Below are 21,658 nucleotides of genomic sequence, written 5' to 3' on the forward strand. Positions count from 1 at the left end.
GGCGGCCGCGCACCCCCACGCCACCCGGCCCCGCCGACGGCTGAGGCCCTGCGGCCACGGCGTGAGCACCCAAGCCCCGAGCCCTCCCGCGGAGCGCCTCCCCAGGGCCTTGCGTGGACGCTGAGCTCACCTCCAGGACCCTCCGAGGCAGGCCGGCGCTGCCCCGTCTCCTCCCCAGAGCGCGCCGCGCATCGGCTTCAGTTTGTGAGCAATCCGGGCCACGGGAGTCACAAGTGGCTCCAGGCGGAACTGAGAACGCCGCCGCCGCCGCCACGCGCCTGCTCAGAACGACGCCGCCGCCGCCACGCGCCTGCTCAGAACGACGCCGCCGCCGCCGCCGCCACGCGCCTGCTCAGAACGCCGCCGCCGCCGCCGCCGCCACGCGCCTGCTCAGAACAACGCCAACGCCGCCACGCGCCTGCTCAGAACGACGCCGCCGCCGCCGCCACGCGCCTGCTCAGAACGCCGCCGCCGCCACGCGCCTGCTCAGAACGCCGCCGCCGCCGCCGCCACGCGCCTGCTCAGAACGCCGCCGCCGCCGCCGCCACGCGCCTGCTCAGAACGCCGCCGCCGCCGCCACGCGCCTGCTCAGAACGCCGCCGCCGCCGCCGCCGCCGCCGCCACGCGCCTGCTCAGAACGCCGCCGCCGCCGCCGCCGCCGCCGCCACGCGCCTGCTCAGAACGCCGTCGCCGCCGCCGCCGCCACGCGCCTGCTCAACGCCCCCGCCGCCACGCGCCTGCTCAGAACAACGCCGCCGCCGCCACGCGCCTGCTCAGAACGCCGCCGCCGCCGCCACGCGCCTGCTCAGAACGCCGTCGCCGCCGCCACCACGCGCCTGCTCAGAACGCCGCCGCCGCGCTGCTCGCTCAGGTTTCCTTGCTGCTTCTTTTTTGTCGGTCATGGCTCCTGAGCTCCAGCCGAGCGCTCTGCCACCGGAGCCACGGCGCCACTTCCGGCTTCCGGCCTTCTCTGCTTTGGCGGTGCCGAGGACTCGAACCCGGCCTCCGGCCCGCGAGGCCCGCGCGCTGCCGCCAGCCCCTCCCGGCCCCTCGGCTTTCCTGCCGCGGCCACGAGGCCGGCGCGGGCCGGTCCGGAGGAGGCCCAAGGTCCGAGCCGCCCCCCGGGGAGGACGCGGCCACGAATGCCGAGACGCTGACATGAGGGCGAGAGCAGAATCGTGCTGTCACCGAGGGGCGAAGAGGCCGGAAGAGGAGAGGAGACGACAGACGGAGCGGGGGACGGACGGACAGAGCGGGGGACAGAGCGGGGTACCGACGGACAGAGCGGGGGACAGAGCCGGGGACAGACGGACAAAGCGGGGGACGGACGGACAGAGCGGGGGACAGAGCGGGGTACCGACGGACAGAGCGGGGGACAGAGCCGGGGACAGACGGACAGAGCGGGGGACGGACAGAGTGGGGGGACCAGATGGACAGAGCGGGGGACAGAGCGGGGGACGGACGGACAGAGCGGGGGACGGACGGACAGCGGGGGACGGACGGACAGAGCGGGGGACCAGATGGACACAGCGGGGGACAGAGCGGGGTACCGACGGACAGAGCGGGGGACAGAGCCGGGGACAGACGGACAAAGCGGGGGACGGACGGACAAAGCGGGGGACGGACGGACAGAGCGGGGGACGGACAGAGCGGGGGACAGAGCGGGGGACGGACGGACAGAGCGGGGGACGGCCGGACCGGCCGGTGCAGAGCCCCCAGGGCGTCCGGAGACCGGAGGCGCCGAGCTGGACGGGAAGCGCAGGGGCAGGCGGGACGGCGCACACAGCTGTGGACACAACTCTGCCCGCAAAGCAAGGAAGCGAACGTTTATACTTCACATATAGAACAATGCAAAGGTCAGGAATAACAACCGCGGAAACGCTGCCGTATCTGATGAGTAAAATGGTGGTGGGTTTCGAGGGGTGTGAGGGGAGGAGAGGGGTGCGTGGAGCCGACACACAGACAGACAGACAGACAGGACACGGGACTCAGAGTTCACTCCTGTGCTACACACACGCAGTGTGAGCATCCGAAAGTTAGCGTGCTATGAGACTGATTAGAATGCGTATAAAGACGGGTTTTCAGGTTGAAAAACAAAACTTGTTTGATGTATATTTTAAAAATTTATCTAATTTGTAAGTATTTATGAAGTAATTCTTCCAAGCTCTTGGGACATAGTAAGAGAACAGATGAACACGGGTAGATTACTTTCCTGATAAAAATTCTTATCTCTGTAGATAGGAGTTCCAATCTTTTGTATAAGTTTGCTCAAAGAAAAAGTGATTTGATGGATTGTGAAGGATATCTGAACAAATGAAATATTCATTTTATTTCAAAACTAGTGATTTCCTGATGCTTTCACTGAATGTATTTCATACAAGATTTTAAGGCTTCCGTAGAGACAGGAGCAAAATAAATCAAAGATTAATAAAAAGCTAACTAAGTTTCTATGTTCCTGTGGAGTTCAGCCTCTGGATACACACACACTAGAGTATTCCTCTCAGCAGGCTCCAAGTCCCCTTGGAACAATTTACAAATTAAAACTTGTGAACAGAGGCTGGGAGCACCTTCTCCTGGGTTCAGGTGCTCGGTGGAGAGTGGCCCTGGGTGTTCTCAGATATTCTGGTGCTCACCTAAGCCACTGATCACTGATCGGGACATGCAAGCCGCAGTGCTGCACCTGCTGTAAGCACACATCCATGACAGTGTCAGACAAGGTCACAGGGGCCATTCTGTCTGGAGCAAAGCAAGCGGGAAGGCCTGCCTGGGGCGGAGCCACCCTGGTCACCTCTGGGGAGGAGCCATGCCATCTGGGGAGGAGCCATGCCGTCTGGGGAGGAGCCATGCCGTCTGGGGAGGAGTCATGCCGTCTGGGGAGGAGCCATGCCGTCTGGGGAGGAGCCATGCTCTCTGGGGAGGAGTCACGCTGTCTGGGGAGGCGTCATGCTGTCTGGGGAGGAGCCATGCTGTCTGGGGAGGAGCCATGCTGTCTGGGGAGGAGCCATGCTGTCTGGGGAGGAGTCATGCTGTCTGGGGAGGAGCCATGCTCTCTGGGGAGGAGCCATGCTGTCTGGGGAGGAGTCATGCTGTCTGGGGAGGAGTCATGCTGTCTGGGGAGGAGTCATGCTGTCTGGGGAGGAGCCATGCTGTCTGGGGAGGAGCCATGCTGTCTGGGGAGGAATCATGCTGTCTGGGGAGGAGCCATGCTGTCTGGGGAGGAGCCATGCTGTCTGGGGAGGAGCCATGCCGTCTGGGGAGGAGCCATACTGTGGGGAGGAGCCATGCTGTCTGTGGAGGAGCCATGCCATCTGAGGAGGAGTCATGCTGTCTGGGGAGGAGCCATGCTGTCTGGGGAGGAGCCATGCTGTCTGGGGAGGAGCCATGCCGTCTGGGGAGGAGCCATACTGTCTGGGAAGGAGTCATGCTGTCTGAGGAGGAGTCATGCTGTCTGAGGAGGAGCCATGCTGTCTGGGGAGGAGCCATGCCGTCTGAGGAGGAGCCATGCCGTCTGGGGAGGAGCCATGCTGTCTGAGGAGGAGTCATGCTGTCTGGGGAGGAGTCATGCCGTCTGGGGAGGAGCCATGCTGTCTGGGGAGGAGCCATACTGTCTGGGAAGGAGTCATGCTGTCTGGGGAGGAGTCATGCCGTCTGAGGAGGAGCCATGCCATCTGGGGAGGAGCCATGCTGTCTGGGGAGGAGTCATGCTGTCTGGGGAGGAGCCATGCTGTCTGGGGAGGAGCCATGCTCTCTGGGGAGGAGTCATGCTGTCTGGGGAGGAGCCATGCTGTCTGGGGAGGAGCCATGCTGTCTGGGAAGGAGCCATGCTGTCTGGGGAGGAGCCATGCTGTCTGGGGAGGAGCCATGCTCTCTGGGGAGGAGCCATGCTCGGGCTCTCTCTAGATTCTGGTGGAAGTCCTGACATATTTTCGCCCTGTCTGTACTGTAACCCCACTCCACCAACCCAGCATCTCTCTGCCTGCTTCCCGGCGCTCTGCTTGCCTGGCCGCCATGCGTCACTGAGGGCCCTCTCCATGTCCCGGAACAGGGTGTGCACTTTGAACCCTTCCCCTCATCCCACTGCGTAGCTCCTGGGCCACGGTGACAGTCCCAGGAAGTAGGCCTGCCACTTCCTGTGTCAGTCAATGTGGATTAATGGGCTGGGCTTGTAGATTATGCGATTAGGTAGTTCTGTGCACACTCTCCTTGTTGACACAGTTCTTGCCATAAAAATAAACACCTTGTATACACATGCATTATCAGCTGATTACTTTTCCTGAGCTCATTAATAAGCACCCTCAGTCCATCGACCTTTTCAGCCACAGCTGGGTGGGTGGAGAACAGCACAGGTGAGGGCGTGGGGAGATGAATTCAAGTTACAGATTCCTTGAGGTCAGAGAGAGCAAACCAAGCGCTTAGTTCCTTACCCCGTAGAGTTACTACTAAAATGTATAGCATATATCACCACTCATAGTTATGGTCTTTATCATTTATAAAGTCTCACAGACTTCACTGTGTGTATACATGCACGCATACACACACTAAATTGTCAGTAAAACTCTTGTGACACAGCTCTAGTCATACAGTTTAACACCATATATTCTAAAAAGCAAATGACAGTATTGAAATACATCATTCTTAAACTTCAAGATGAATCAGAATGCTCAAGCACCCCTCATAATGCCTTCATAGATAATTTCTGTTGCATGACAGAGCACGCTGCATATCAACTCTTAACACAGCACGTGAGTCCCCTAATGCCATGCTTGACGGTAAATGTCTCTAAATACAAATGAGGTGTTTAAATGTAAGATACTTCAGATAGATGGCCTCATGGTATCTGCCCGAATGGCTCTTAAAAGTTAAAGTTCCAACTGTTCCTATTATTGGAAAAAATAATGACAATGATAATTGTATCAAGCACTATTAAAAGCTGCTGATTCAACTTGTAGGCAGCTGAGGTGACATGCGGTGACAGCTGCCGCTCGTGGCCCAGCACAGGGCAGAGGGTCAGGCGGGGACTGCGCGCCCAGCTCCTCTTCAGAGGAGCATGAGGGTGGGTGTTTCTCATTCACCCGTCATCGTCGTCATCACCGTCCTCGCTTAAAGTTTCTGTCTGCTCCATCTCAGACTACACCTGGCACGTTTCTAAATGCGGCGTGTGCCCTCTGCTTTCATTTGTTATTGGGTGCAAAGGCCCAGCCAGGCCCCCCGGCTTAGCTGTGTGCATCGGGGATGAGGGGGCAGAGGGGGACAAGGGGGACAAGAGGGACGAAGGGGAGAGAGGAGGAGGGGCCGCCAGGCCAGCCACTTACCGTCGCTGCGCAGAGTGAGCGGGGTCGGAGGGCTGAGCACCCGGGCGTTGGTCACCGTGTTTTTCACCAGGCAAATATAGCTGCCAACGTCTGAGCTCTGCACTTTAGAAATGTAGAGGTTGCCTGTCTGCTGGGACACGAAGCGCCGGCTGTCCTCCACCACGAAGGAAGGGAACTCGTTGAACACCCAGCTGTAGACGATCTCTGAAAACACAGAATTCAGCTGCTGAAAGGCACAGGTCACTCAACCAACTGACAAGGCCCAACCAACCGTCCATACGACGGTCGTACAGCTGCACCAATTCACCTCCTCAGCCTTGATGCAGCCCGTCCCTCTCTGGGATGAAGGACTTAATCACTGCTGGAGTCGAGTGCTCCCTAGAGAGCAATCAGGCCTTATGGATACCTGTGGTGTTTCGATTCCACTGTGCAGTCGCTGTGCGTTAGATACTCAACAGGGAGCTCTTTGTAACACGAACACTTACATGCAGCCACAGCCCACTCTGGACGCGCCGTCCAGCCCAGAGCCCGGACCCTGTCCCCACGCGACCGTCGCTCCTGAGGCTTTAGGATTGGTGGTTCACGTTGTGTTTACAAGTCCTCAGGATGAACACACGGAGGTGCTGGCTGAGAAGTCTGGCTTACAGCTGTTTCTATACTTCCGTGGTAAGATCTGGCCCAAAGCCCTCTCCCCACGCACCAAACTGCCTTCTATTTCAGCGTACCAACCAGGCGCACGCGAGCCTCAGCCTTCATCTCGTGGCGATGGTCAGGGCTGAGCAGACGCAGGGCTAAGGGCAGGCTGTCCGCGCCTGGCCCACGTCCGCGGAAGGCGCCGCCCTGGCCACGCGAGGCGCCGTGGGCCCTGGGCGCCGGAGCCACTGCCGGGACGCTCTGCCAGGCGGCGCCGGCTGGCCTTTTGCCCCTGCCCGACATGTGGACTGGCGCGCGCCTGAGGAAGCTGGTGGGCGCTCAAGCCACGGCCCGTTGGGGGCGAGGCGCGGGAGGACCGAGGCAGAGGGGGCGCCAGGCCAGGCGTGGCCTGCCGAGCGCAGGCCGCGCAGACGCCTCCCCGCCGCCCCTCTGCCTCGCCGCCCCGCGCACTGACGGGCGCACGGGGAGTGGGTGAGGCCAGGGCGCCGCATGCACTAACAGCTGCGGCCCTTCCGTCCACACACTGCCGTGCACGGCGGCCGGGGGGTCCTGGTGAGAAATGACCGGGCGCGGGGGGCTGGGTTTCTGGCGCCAAGGTCTGGGCGTGAGACACGGCCTCGCTGCCCGCTCGGGGTCCCAGCTTATGTTCTCCTGATTCAATGACCCAATTTTCTGCATCTGGTTTCCTTGTCCAGAAAATGGGAGCTTGATGTGTATTTTATGGGAGGGCTGAGGTTGTGAATCTGCAACGTGGTGGAGCTGCTCCCGCTGGCCATTCGAAGGCTCAGGATAAATGACCAGCCTAACAGAACTGCGGCAATGCAGATGCATCTTGCCCTCCACCAGCGTCAAAAGTTTCTCTTATAAAACACATCCAAAAGCAAACAGCCTTAGACAACCTCAGAGTCACAAAGAGAGTAAAGCTGTCTGATTCTCGGTATTTTAAAATATGTCATGAAGAATGCAATAGAGAACACTTACCATGTGTTTTTGAAATGGAATTTACCTTAATACAAAGCAGGCTGTATTACTACATTAAATTCCAGTCATCTTGGGTGAACAGAACAAAGCACTAATTCTTTTTTTTTTTTCATTTTTGAGATATGTATTTTCATTACATTACCTAAAGTCGGAAGAAGCAGAATTCTGCTTCAGAATGTAATATGTCATTAAGACAAAATAGAATTTTATGTGCATATAATTAAAGATACTCTTAGTAAAGCAGAAGATAAAAGAATATTTATCATAGACACAAAAGTAAACACACAGTCCTAGGATCTCTAAATCAAATAGCTGCAGACTTGTGAGCTCTAGAGTTCAGGAGTTTCTCAACTTGGTGGCAGTGGCTATTTTCCTTTTCTCTGTGGAGTGTTTTATGCCATGGAGGTGCAGATGTAAAGGTCATGGGTAATTCTTAAAAGAAAAAAACACAGAAAACCCACGGCCTGAATTTCTTGCTTTGCTAAGGGAGCTTTCAATTATTTGTCTTGAACTGTAAACTCGGTCAGGTCTGGGCCGGCATTTACTTGACATTGTGTGATCATCAGTGGCCCAATTCAATCCAGGCTCTGACCTGTGCATGGAAAACATCCCTCAAGGCATGCTGTATTCATTAGGAAAGCCCAGACTGTCAGAACAGGGCCTGGAGATGCTGTGCCTAGTAGCAGATATGCCCAGCGACTCATGGGACTGTGGGAAAGCCGTATCATTCATTAGGCACGGTCCTGGGCGGCGTCAGCTTATTCCTCAATAAATCAGAATATTGGCTAGCACAGGACAATGGCGAGTGTTTATGACCCCTCACTCCCCACGCAGGTGCCGAGAGAGAAGGGTTCTTTGGGATGTGATTTACCTGAGGGATGTTCCGGCAAAGGAATGGAAGGAAGCAGGGCGAGATAAGGAAGCCATGGGGCTCAGCCGGGCTGTGGTGCATCTGCACAGGGCTGGCCCTACCTGGAGTTCCCAGGCACACGTTTACCTGGGGAACTCGTACGTGAAGATAAAACCACTGGTGTCCTCGACACAGGGCCGGCCGCTGGCCTCTGGCTGGGGTGCAGCAAGATCCAAGTGCGGAGCTCCTGGTGAGGGTGTTTTGGGGGCTGGAGAGGAGGCCACAGTCAACAGACTGCTGGGTGGGTGCGGAGCGGGTGAGGAGCTCTGGGTGGGGGAAGTGGGGCACAAGGAAGCCCTCAGCTCTTTCTGTGTCCCTGGCTCTCTGTATTCACTCGTTCTTATTTTCACAGATGAGGAAACTTCTCTGCGTGCATAGAGGGGTAGATACAGGAAAGGAAGGGTGGCCAGGCATAGATCTTTGCCTGAGAAAGGAGTGATTAACTGTTATTTCTAATATTTATTGGATTTAGCTATTGAAATATAGAGTATAACTTTGCAAATGAAGCTTGAGGCTGAAAGCAGGTTGCTAATGATTCCTACGAACCCCTAAGTCACCCTGAAACTAAACTACCAAGGCAGGACATGCTATTTGGGACGTGGCGATGTTGCCTGCCAAACAGCACACAGTGTGGGCCTGGGCAGACTGGAGCACGCGCACGGACTGGCCCGCCCCTGCCCCTTACGCCAGGAAACGGGCGCTCAGTGATCAACAGTACCAAAGATTACCAAAGAAGCCAGCCAGCCTGTGTTCTCTAGAATCATCCACGGAATGCCACTGTTTGCTGAGCAGGAAGGACTAACCTTGGGTAATAGGAAAATGGGAACAAGGGTTAGAAAGACAAATCTTTCTCATTTTCCCATATGTAATAAAACGTGACCTTGTATCCAAAAGATATTTGTCATTTATATACAACATAGAAAACTAAATTTTAATTTTGCCCTATGTATGAAAGTGGAAGAATATACACCTGGTAAAATATTCAACACACTCAACGTTTTTACTGATGAGATTTTAAAAAAGGCATCTTTAGTCCTTTCCATTTCGTGCTATGTAAATTTTATGGTATGAAATATTCATATTTGTTGCAGAACAAATATTAACAGAAACAAATATGAGTTTTATAGTGTAGTCCCTGCCCTGCTAGGTGAGCAGCGGAACCTTCTGGAGTTGCGCTCTGCCTCACTTTGGATGCTGCATGTGGACACAGAGCCTGTGGGGCTGCTTCCACGCATGGCGCAGTGCAGGAGGTGAGGGAGGAGATCAATTATGCTAACAAGATTGCCTCTCAACTTCCTCCTGCACTACAAGTTGTTTTTTGTACATGCTTTTCATGCTTTTATAGCCTAACTAATGCTCATTAATCTTTCATGAAAATCTTTAATGATTTTATTAAAAATAATTTATTTGTCACATTGCCACATGCTACCTAGGAATATGGATATTGTCTATTTATCAAAACACTCTGCAATGGTTTATTTTTTGCTCTGAGAGTATGTCCCCATGGCTCACTTTCTTCAGATAAAAAATCCTAATCAGGAAACATATTTATCACTGCTGATATATAATCACCATAATAAATCTTCAAATTTCTACTCAAATTCACATAATGTGAAACTTTTGGCTAGATGTTTTTTAGCTCAGTTCTTTGAAAAATTAGAAAATATGGTACGAATTGTGCTAATCATATGAACAGCATAAAAACTTATTTTTTGTCTTTTAAGGTTTTTTTTAAATCAAGTCAAATGGTTTAAAATGTTAATACTCATAATTTTAACAGCCTCCATATAGTTAATTTTTATCAAATTAACATGTATTTGTGAAGCAGATATTATGATTCTGTCTGGTTTTGAATAAGCAGGGCTTATGAATAATTAGAGAACACAAAGGAAGGGAAATGTGTCTTGAGAAAAAGTGGTGTATTAAAAGTAACTAATCAGGAGACTGAGATCTGAGGATCACAGGTTGAAGCTGGCTGGAATATGGAGATCTGTGAGATTCTTATCTCCAATCAATCACCAGATGGCCATAAACAGAGTTGTGGCTCAAGTGCTTGCCTTGAGCAGAACATCCCAGGTGCAGTGCCCAGGCCCCGAGTTCAAGCCCCGGGACTCACCAAGAAGCAACACACAAACCAAGTAACTGAGTGGGTCATTAGTTTGACCCCACTATTCGTGTTCTCTCAGAGATGAGCAGAATTCCTGTACAATGGGAACAACAGGCTTCAGTGTAGTCATTACTGTTGACTTTCTTCTCCATTGTATTTTTCATCCTCCTCCGTTCCTTTGTGTTTTTGGAAACCACCAGTTTCCACACTTCATTGTTCTCATCTGGCTGTCCCCGGCCAGTTCCTATACTGCTGTAATCTTCCACACTTTAACTCCCAGATACAGCGGGATTACTTCTAGGACCTGGAGTGTGGCCAGACCTCTTTGCTGCAGATCAATTGCTCCCATGCGTCATGTGCATCAGTGATGCGCTTGCCTTCCTGAGCAGCTCTTCCTCATTTGTTGGATGATAATTTCAGGGACCGACTCAGGCACATTGTTGGAAAACTACAGACTACAAGAACTGCAATGTTATCCTTTTATGCAACAGGAAACGGTTGGTCTAAGGGATTTCTGCAAATTTTAAGAACAGACATGCCTGTTAAGCAGACTTCACTTAACCACTGCCCTTGGCAGCTCACTGTTCAGAGTGCAAATACGGAATACTGTGAATTCACACCAATTGCTAGCATGGGAATTTGAGAAAGATCAGTGAGGGGGCGGAGAAGGCTCAGAGATCCATTTATTTTTAAGCAAGCAAGTACTTATCCATTATTTGTGGTGGGGAAAAGAGGGCATGGTGTTCACAACCCAAGCCATATCCTAGCAGTGGGACCTGGAGAACACTACTAAGCTCCTGCTTCTGTAGGAGTTCTCGCCAGGAGCAGAGTCTCGGGGCTCAACTCGGGAGCACAGGTTGGGAAACGACCAGCAATATGACAAGGCTCCCCACCCAATGCGGCCCGGCCTCTAGAGCCATCTGACCTCAGGCCCGCTCTTCCTGTGTGAAAGGTCAGTAGTTTCGTGGGAAGATATTAACATAATCTCAGAAATGGCGTTGGTTCTCTAGATTGATAGCTCACTGGTGTGCATGTGTAAATATTTCTGTACACCTGTAAGAGACTATAACAGAGAGAGATTTTTCTGCTGTTTACCTTCTAAGCAAAATCAATCTAGCAACTACCCCTATTAAAAAGCCAATGAAACATAGCCTGTTACTTAACTATACAGTCATAAAGGGAGTATTCTGCTTCCAAGTTCAGTAATATATCCATATGGTTTCCTAGCTCCAAGCCATGAAGCAAAAACATAGACTGTGGAGGGTGAAACCACCAACAGCATTCACGCTGGGCACCGCCGCCCCCATCCACGTCAGCCGCAAGGCAGGAGCCAGACTCTGCGTAAGCATCAGCCTCTGTACAAGCTGCCTTCTCAGACCGTGGACGCGGAAGAGAAAATAAACAAAACCAAAGCCTTCCAAATGAGAATCACAAGACCCCACAGGCACTGTCCGTTCATCTATTTCAGCCGATTGATTTGTAGTTGTCTTAAAAACAAACAATAACGCGACGTTCCTTTCAACAAACAAAAACTGCACGGTTCCTTTCCTGTGGGAAAGCTTTTCCAGACTTTGGTGCTTTTGCCTCATTCGGCAAGTTTGCAGTTCTGCGTGCTGATTATTGGAAAGGAACTGCCCTGAAGGGGTGGGCGTGGTCTGGGCGGGAACGCGGGCATGGAGTTTCTCTGGTGGGTCTCTGCATGGTGAACGCCACGGGGGAGAAGGCAGCTGCGTGGCTCACCCCAGTGCACCGGCACCAGCCTCGCACACCACCGCCCTGCAGGGAGGGACGCGCACGCAGAAGTGACTCCACAGACACTCCGCCCACGGAGGACCTGCGACTCTGCGAACACTGGGAGCTGCCGTTGGGGGAGCCCTCGAGTGTTAATCATAGCTCCACCACACCACAGGCCTCCACGCTTTTTGCAAACCTTTCTTTTCTAATAGTCTAGTGACAAAATTGTAACTCATTGGTTTACTCAGTACTCCCCAACCGCACTGAGAGACTCTAGGAGACAACAAAACACATGGTTTTCCATTGCGATGGAGCGTTGTCATAGTGTAACGGTCGTTTTCCATTGCGATGGAGCGTTGTCATAGTGTAACGGTCTCCGGGTCAGGCCAGCCCTCTCTCAGCACGCTTGGAGTGGGCACGTCGGCCTGCTGGGTCGGCAGCCTCACCCTGGAGAGATGCCAGGGCTCCGTCCCACTACCCTGGCCCTGTCGCAGCTCATAGAGAATGACTTTGCACAGTGGACATACCACTCTCACACAGAAATACACTCAGTACACGAATGATTTTCTACTTCCCAGAAGCAAAACTGGGAAATGAAGGAAGAGAAGAGCAAAGCGACGTGGCATCTCCAGCCTTCACCAGGGTTTTAGGGTCAGAGCTGCAGACCTCGGTGGCCAGAGAGCAGACTCTCGCCACCAACCACACAGCTTGCAGGCCCCTAGTGCTTCACTTTACACTAACTGCGGATGGAAACTGCTGCGTCGGCCGCAGGTTTCATCCTGCCTTTGAGGGCAGGGAGTGTGCCGTGCAGTGCATAGTCAGTAGAGTTCACTGAACTCAACTAGCGCTAAGGCCCTAACCGTATTCAGTGTGTCAAAATACAGCTTAATATTCTGATCATTTTTCATGACATAATCTATTAATTATCAGAATAATTGGAAATACATAACAGATTGCACGTTGCAAGATACAATCTGCAGCCTAGCAGATGGTTAGTTTCTTCTTCATAGAAAAGTTTACAATGTATATACTTTTTTAAAAAGAGGTTTAGTTATGAGAGCTCTCTAGTTGTTTGATCCCACATAAATATTATTCAATCATTTTGAGGTTAACCATTTTCCCTATTTTAAAGTGAAATATGTACTACCATAAAGATGTATAAATTTATAAAAATGAATCCTATCTAAATTAATTCAAGATAATGGAAACACGATGGCCCCCATTCAGGAGAAAGGAGCGATTGGTGGTGCTCAGGCCTGAATCTCAGGAAGAAAGCCAGGAGGAGGCAAGGCCATGCGGAGCACGCGCTGGGCAGGGCAGGGCCTGCCTCCATTCTGATTCTACGCTACTGCAAGCCGAACACCTGGCCGGCCCTGAGCCCGCCCTTGGGAGGTGTGGACGCGAGCCCGCGGGCTGAGCGTCCCCTGCACCCCGCTGCTGATCACGCTCACGCTGTGGCAGGTTTTCTGTTTCTTTTTAACGACTGCAACTGACTTGCACAGGAAGTAAAATCATGACTGCTGCTCAGCGTGGACCAGAGCTGTGACATTAGTCCTACTTTGCAAAGAATCCTTCTGGGCTAGGATGAGGTCCCTAGCCCCGTGAGGAGAAGGAAGTAAAGGAGGTGAGGGAGGGCCTGGAGCCCAGAAGGGTCCACAGACACCCCCCCCCCCAAGTGTAAGACTCACTCGAGTGCGGCCCTGAGAAAGAGGCTCCGGGCTGGTGCCCAAACCCACACACTGACTTACGGTGTCCACACTGCTTATGTGTGAAGGACATTTTGACAATGTGTAACAATTTTCTTTTTTGTCAGTCGTGGGCCTTGAACTCGGGGCTTGGGCTCTGTCCCCCAGTTCTTCTGCTCTAGGCGAGCGCTCTACCGCTTGAGCCACAGCGCCACTCCCAGTTTTCTAGTGGTTCATTGGAGATCAGAGTCTCATGAACTTTCCTGCCCGGGCTGGCTTTGATCTCAGATCTCAGCCTCCCGAGTAGCTAGGATTAGAGGCGTGAGCCACCGGCGCTGGTTCTGTAACAACTTTACTATTCTTTCACAAGAAAATTTCACTACCAGGAATACAGAACTCTTTAAAAGGTAACAAAAGTCTAACAGAGTAGAGCTGAAGTACATTGCGCCCCTCTCTGAAATACTAGGCAGACATTATCAATTGGAGACTAAAATATCTCCACTTCCTTTCTGACACGGATGCATGACTCCGACACTAGGGCTTTCCATGGTAACATTCCACTGCTCAGTGCAAAACAAATCTAAACCTTAACGTGGCTGGCCTGTGTGGGATGCACGGACTTAGTGTCTGCTCCTGGGGCTCAGGAGCACAGTACCACACCTTGGGAGAACTGAGGAACTAGCTCTGCCGAGGAGGGATTTGCTGTGGCGTACTTGTTGAGAAAAGGGCAGCATCTAGTAAGACTTCCGGCCAAAAGTAATAGAACACGGATAAAGGAAGCTGTGAGCACTGAGTTACTTCCATGTATCTTACAAAGCATAAATATATAACTATGGATATAAACACTCACATATGTAGATATGAGAATAGATTGGAGATTTATTTCTTCCCTTCTCACTATAAACATTTATATTTTTAGGATCAATAACCTTTTATTATCAAGATACATCTGCATTATTTTTTTAATTTTTCATAGGTTATTTTTGAGTTACTGCACATGTAAAACTATTTCACATTATTAAAAGATGATGAGGGAGAGTAGTAAGGGTAATTGAGAGTGTGTTTATGTGGAGTAAATATAAAAATTATATTCTGATTTTTTTAGGTCATGTGTACATGACCCTATAACATAGATGAAAGTCATTATAATTGTCGATTTTTATTAAAATCTAAATGCATGCCTCATTATTATAGATACTTGATTGCAATCTTGAACGTTATATCTGTGTAGACATTAGTAAATTCTCTGAGTCAAGAAAAATATTTTTCTAATAAGATACAAAAAAGAAAGGAAAAATAACCTCTGGATTTTTACTGTCATTGCAATGGCTTTGGTTCTGCTATGCCTCCACCTGTGTTCTTAAAATAGAAATTGAATGAATCTTAATTATGAAAGGAATGAAATGTGTGTCATAAAGTTCTCATAGTTGTGGAAAAGACAATGCCCATGTCATTCCAAAATGAAGCAAATAATAGTTATTCTCCTTAAAGTTAAGCACACACTTTCACATAGACTGATGGTAAGACAAAAAGCAGCAACAACACATTTTTTAAAAGCTTCATGATAAAAGGCCAAAAACAAGTTACACTGTAGAGAATCAGGAATAGGTATGTATGCATATAGGTCAATGTATATATATATATATATATATATATATATATATATAATGTATATGTATATATGCATTATATATATACACTGACATACATATACATTGACCTACATGCATACATACCTATATACATGTGTGTGTATGTGTGCACACACATACACATATATGACATGGATGAATCTTAAAGAAAGGAAGCCAGGCGGAGACAAGAAATGCTGTGTGATTTCTTCCAAGGGAACTTTGGGAGAAGACCCCGTTCAGGGCACAGGGAGAAGTCCCATGCCCTCAGGCTGGGGTGTGAGAGGACCTTGGGAGGTGACAGAAATGTTCCCCATCCTGACTGTGAGTGGTTACATGACTTTGCTTTCTGAAGTTCAGCGAGTTACACACTAAAATGTGTTCATCCTCATTGTGTTAACTATGCTTCACTACAGTTACAGGTAATGTAAAAAACTATTGACTCGTGTTAATTTTTCACTCAGGTGCCTTAATTAAGATTCCTCATTGTAGATAACTCTTTATATGTGTGTCCGTTTCTCTATGGTAACGTTTATAGCACAGGTGATTAAAGAAGTAGAGCACCACACTTGATTTCTTGACTGTAAATAATGGAGAGTGATAATATTATCTTGGTTAAATGTAGAAAATGTTGTGTTGCATGGGTGTCGGTACACGGAAGACTGCTGGCAGCCTGCAGAAGCCTGACTTGGGCACTCGCACGGAGTAACACATCAGACATGGCGTGTGGCGTGTGGCGCAGGGGCGGGGGGGGGTCTCGTGGGGTCAGGACACACACGGGAAGAGGCTTCCCTGTCAATTGGTGCTAACAAGATTGAGAGGAGACGGAGGTCGCAGTCGCCGCCTCCTAGCGTTTCTACCATGTGATCACTGCTGTGTGAACAAACGTTGCTTGTACAAGCTCATCAAATCTGGTTTGGAGCCAGACCAGGGAGACAGAGCTGTGAGACTCTTGTCTCCAAAGAGCCAACAAAAAGCCAGAAGCGCAGGTGTGGCTCAAGTGGCAGAGCGCCAGTCTTGAGCAACTGCCAAAAGCCAAGACAGAGACCCTAAGTTCAGTCTAGCACTGGCACCAAAAGAAAACTACAAAAAAATCTTTATTATGTTTACCAATTAAAAAATGTAGGATCTATTTTTAGCAATTATTTAGGAGCTAGATAAGATAGCAGGAGAATATGGAAGAAATTAGAAGAAATAAAAGAGACATATCAGAAGGAGATCTTTTTGTTAGTTATATTTTCCAGCATGAGTAAAAACTAGTGTTTTATACCCTCAATTTACCCAGAAAAAGACTGTTTCATCTCAAACTGTGCTGTCTGCGGAAGCGTCTGCAATGAGAGATTTAAATAGTTGTTTACCAGAACTAGGCTGTCATCAAACGGTGCATTTTTGACATTCTCTTAAAGCCTTCATGGGTCAGTTTTTAAATAGATGTCTTTATTCTCTTTGCATTGTGCTACCTTGCTGTAATACATTCTTTAGCTGTCACTGGAAAGAAAAGCTAAATGTGTTTTCAATCTGTATCTGACAAAATCCGATCACAAAGCAAATACCCGGAGTTTGCGTTAGAATATTTAGGTGCAGCAGAAGGGAAAGGCTTAGAATGTCACAGTGACTCTCCTTCCCATGCCTTTCACTGTGCTGATTTCCGGATGGAGAGACTCTGGTCTATGTGACTTCCTGGTTGGCGGGGATGCCTCAGGCTTTCAGGTCTGCCTGTGTGAAATGCTCACAGCCTGGGGGGGGGAGGGGCGGGGAGCCTGAGGCAGGGCAGGGAGCCACTCCACTCCAGTTACTTCCTCCCGCCACCTGGGTCTCCTACCCGCTAGCTAGCGTCATAGTAACACGGGGCTCTATTTTGGTTTGGCCAATGTGATCGAACAGCCAGTCAGAATGGAGTGGAGAAAGTCAGGTTAGGATGAACTACTTACATTTTCTAAAACTGGTTAATGTGGTGGGAGGTACCGAGGGAATGGCTTTGTTATTGCTGCTGATCTTTGTTGTTGACTCTGACCTGAGGAGGAGGGTGTGTGGGAGATGAAGCGCTCACCATGCAGAGTGTGCTTGGTAAGAATTCTGACTGCACTGTTTGCTAGAATACTGTTGAGAAGGAAAGTGTTAAAGCAGCTCAGCTCTCTACCCCAGAAAAAATGGGACTCGGGTCTCCCAGTTACAGGGTATTATTTTTAGAAAGTAAAATCCTAATTACATGAGAATGACAAATTAATGGATCATTTCAAAAGTAGTTCTGACCCAAATATACTTCCTAGAGTCTGCTTGCATCTTGCCACTCTCACGCGGTTTGCTGACTTGTGAAACACTGGTATAAGGCAACATGAAACCATCCGTGCAGTACGAAGGCATGCTCGGAAACCAGTGAAGAAACCTGCGAGCAAACTTCAGAGCAAAGTTTCTGGCACAGACTGATCAAGAGCCTCTGCAGGATGGAGACAAGAGCTGGGCTGAGACACGAGATAGAAAGGGAGGGCCTGGATGCACTGCTGCGCTCAGGCATTTTAGGGGCAAATGCTTTTGATTTTTGTTACAAAACGAAGCACGCCGCCTGGAGGGGCGTGCTCACTTACTATGCTGTATAACAGAGAATAGAAAAGCGTCGTGATTTTTGTCGTAGTTGTAGATCTGTCATTCGGAGCCACGGAGACATTTATTCCTGCCAGTGTCGTGCAGTTCTGGGCCACTCAGGGCCTGGTCCTCTCACTTGGCTTTTTCTGCTCACAGCCGGTGCTCTACCATTTGACCCGTGCCTCCAGTTCTGGCGAATTTTCTGCTGAGTAGTTAGTAGGAGTTTTGAGGATGCAGCTTGTGCTTATTTTTCAGGGCTGGAGATGGATTCCAGGGCCTGGCCTGTGCCGGGTCAGACCTTTACCAGCTGCCCTGGGTTTGTTCTCTGCTCACCAACTTTAATTCTCCCTTGGTGTCAGCTTCTGAGTGTTCTTGTGGATAGTTCACTCACATTTCACTGAAGCAAGTAAGTACTATTCTGTTTAAAAAGTATCAGGGTCTGTAACTTCTAGACCAGAAGATAATTTCTTACTTAGTCATAGTTGTAGAGTTGTCTTTACCATGTAGTCTTATATTGCAAAACCTTTAAAGTGCTAGAGGGGTCTTGGCAACTAAAAATCATTTTGTAAGGATCTGTTTAATAATCTTGGAGTATTAACTGGCTTCCTGGTAGGTACGTAACCACTCACAGGCCGGAGAGATATTGCCAGTCACATTGACCTCATCTTGTGAGCGTTGAAAAAAGAAATTCAAGAATTCAATGCTAGGGCAGGGAAGGTGGCTCAGTGGTAGAGCACTTGCCTTGCATGCATGAGGCCCTAGGTTCAGTTTCCCAGCACCACATAAGCAAAAAGAAAAAAGCCAGAAGTGGTGCTGTGGCTCAAGTGGTAGAGCGCTAGCCTTGAACTGAAGAGCTGAGGGACAGCGCCCAGGCCCAGAGTTCAGGCCTCACGACCAGACCCAAAAAAAAAAAAAAAAAAAGAGAATTCAATGCTAATTGTATACTCCATATATCTACTTCAGGCACTAAGAAATTAAACCACTGGGCTGCTTCTGAATACTTTCAATCTTCTTTCATGTAAAAGCTGTTCAATTTCCTCACAGCTACCACAGAACGGCAGCATTGCTATGCTTTGAAAGAATGATACTTGGATGTGGTATGAAATGACCCAATACCTGCACAGGTGTGGGTTGCAATAAACTAATAGCCGAAGGCTGGCGAGGACTGTCGAGGCGCTCTAAAGCTCAGCGGTGGGAATCGCGCGTTCTTGGGTTATCTGCGCCGCGTGAGGGAGACCCGTGTGGTGTCGGGTGTCGGCACTAACTACGGGAAGATAAATTGCAACAAGGCAAGTTTCACACCATAGAAGAACAGGTGACCCACTACGGAGCGTAAAAAGCTCAGTAAGTTTTACTTCTGACACTTTACTTCACATAAAGTTCGATAAATATGACTTGAAAGGAAGGCAAAGCAAGACTAAGAGGGGCGGCGCGGCGTTGAGAGGCGTGCGTGTGTGCGCGTGTGCGTGCGTGTGGCGTGTGCTGCGCCTGTGTGGACGGGACTGAGCTGCGGGGCTGGCAGCGTCCGCTGACTTTCTGAGCTCACAACATTCAGTTCTATCCCACCCAGAAAAAGAAACCACGGCTTGTAAAAACCACCTGAAGCAAGCCTCAGCGCTGGGCCATCTTCTTCCCTCATGTGGCCCCTGGGCGCTTCATTGTAAGCGCTTGGAGGCAAGGCCAGAGTTACATCACCACTTTTCAATATGACTGTACTCTCCATTAATAAATGTGAACACTTCAGGTTTCAGGGGCCGTTTGGGTGAAAATATAAACTGTCACACCGATTCTTCTATGTTAATGATGCTACTCACATTTTCTTTTTCCGCTGCACACAGAAAATTCACTCAGAAATAAATTATGAAGATTCTCTTCCTCCACGTCTGTCAACGTCTAGTGTGTTGGGGTCCCTGGGTAAGGGTCACGAAATCACCAGGACACAGGGGATGCAGCGTGCAAACAGCAATTGCCACTGCATACTGTGCTTTATTGCTAGTGGGTATTGGAAGACAAGCAAGCATGATCTTTGCCAAGATTTAGTCAGGAGACATTCACACAAAGACTTTCAACAGATACATTTTTACTTAACCTATGAGACAATGTCTCGGTATATTATTATCTAAACTATTTTAGAGCAAGCTCAAACCACTTCCCCAATCTCAGGAAAATGCTTGACCAGCTGTTCGTCCATGCTTAAGCAAGCAGAAGAGCTACTTCCCCAGCTCCCAGGAGCCTGTGACATGTGTTTTGAGATAGGGAGATCGAACATGTTCCTTCTCTAGCCCGGCAAGCCAAGAGCTTTCCACATACACAAACACAGTCCTCAGGTCATCCTGAGGCCAGAGTCTGCATCATTCTGGGCCTTCAACATAGACCCTGAGTCTTCACACACGTCGAGCTATTTCTTCCAGTCTGTTTAGGGTTAGTCTCCCAATGTCTTAATCATTCTTCATTGTTTTATTTCTGAGTATTTTGCATAGATTTAGTCAATAAATACTTTGTGAGCTCCTACTCTGTGCCAAGTCCCGTACTAGTTACCTGTGCCACAAGTGGACAAAACCGAATTTCCTTCCTAATGGACATTACCTGCTAATCAAAGCTGACAGAGACTCAACAGTTGAGTAAATTTAACCCGCAGGGCTGAGGGCTCCTAGGGAAGAAATACCAAGCAGAGGATCAAGAAAGGAGTTGAGAAGCTGAAATGATAAAGGAAGGCCAGATTCAAAGATGTGGGGGATGAGGAGGGGCATGCCGGGTGGGGCCCGCACCCAGGCCGGGCCGGCCGAGCGGCAGGAGGAGGAGGTAGGGACTCGCCTAGCTTCTGAGACCCTGCAGGAGAGGACTTGAACCGCCAACCCACAAGCTAGCAAGGGGGAGGGCGGATGCAAGTCAGGCAGACTTCCTCACAGAAGAAGGTACTGCTACAGAAGGTGTTGCGTAAGAACCAACAAATCGCTGATACAGGTGCGGGCGCTTGCAGTGAGCGGTGCAGAAGGTCCTATACGATCAACAGCAAGAAGTGGAGTTTCCAGTAATGCAAGTGGGCAGAGCGTGGCTGGTGACGTGAGGGTCTATCACCAGGCACTGAGCTTAGCTCTGGTGGAGCCTGACACAACCATGAGAAATCCCAGTGAGCGGAGCAGCGAGCGGAGCAGCGAGCGGACAGCAACATGTCTACAAGGCAAACCAGGAATGTGGGACCCTGTCAGTGCGAGAACTGACAATGATCCAATGGCCGCGATTGAGGGATGGATAACAGAATTCGGAGCATCTGCACAACAGAGTAGCATCCATCAACGTAAAGATCTGCAAATCAGTGAGTCGTGTTAAGTAAAAGAAGCCAAAGACATTCACAGAAGCCAAAGACATAGACAGACCCCCCACATCATATTGCTGCATTCAAATGGAAAGTCTAGACAAAAGTGAACCTATAGATACGTAGACAGATATCTGCCTGGAGACAGAGGGGGGAGGAGTTGACCAGAGAGTTTTAGTGATGGTGGAACAACTGTGTATGTTTAATAGAATCCACTGAACTGTACGTTTAAAACAGGTGAGTTCACTGAAACAAATATGGCTGTCACATTAAATAAGGGAAATTAGACTGGCTATCTGGACGCTAATTTCTCTTTCCAGCGCAGTGGTTAAATAAAGTCTCTTTTTTCTGACACAGTCTATGTACTACTCTTTTCCTCTTCTTCTCTCTCCCTCCCCTCTTCTATTATAATTAACGTTGGCATCTCTTAAATTGTATTATAGAAGCACTTACATACATTAAGGTAAAAAGAAGAATATGTCTTAAATTGTAGAACTAAAGTAAAATGAATATAATTAGCTTTGAGTTTCCAAAAGGGTATAAAATACCGAGTACAGCTTACTGTTCTGTTTCTCTAAACCTATAACATACTTACCTATTTCCCTGACTTTCATAAGCAAGCCTTCAAGCAGCGCCCCAAAGGGAAGGCAGAGCCGATACGTAAGTATTTCTGAGCAGGCAGCGAGCATGCAGCTTCTCTTCCGAGACAAGATGCGCACTGGTGTGTTTCACTCAGATCTGACAC

General features: G+C 49.7%; 1 protein-coding gene across 1 annotated transcript in view; it reads right to left on the minus strand.

The window, feature by feature from the left end:
- The window catches only part of LOC138824468 (contactin-5-like), a 356,854-nt gene that overhangs the window by 140,426 nt on the left and 194,770 nt on the right, over positions 1-21,658 (minus strand). Inside the window, exon 8 of the mRNA XM_070018361.1 lies at positions 5,313-5,516. Coding sequence (XP_069874462.1) covers positions 5,313-5,516 — 204 coding nt within the window. The remainder of the gene's footprint in view (positions 1-5,312; positions 5,517-21,658) is intronic.

The sequence above is a fragment of the Dipodomys merriami genome, unplaced genomic scaffold, assembly GCF_024711535.1.
Source record: "Dipodomys merriami isolate MVZ:Mamm:240054 unplaced genomic scaffold, mDipMer1.0.p SCAF_129, whole genome shotgun sequence".
In the NCBI taxonomy this organism is placed as follows: Eukaryota; Metazoa; Chordata; class Mammalia; order Rodentia; family Heteromyidae; genus Dipodomys; species Dipodomys merriami.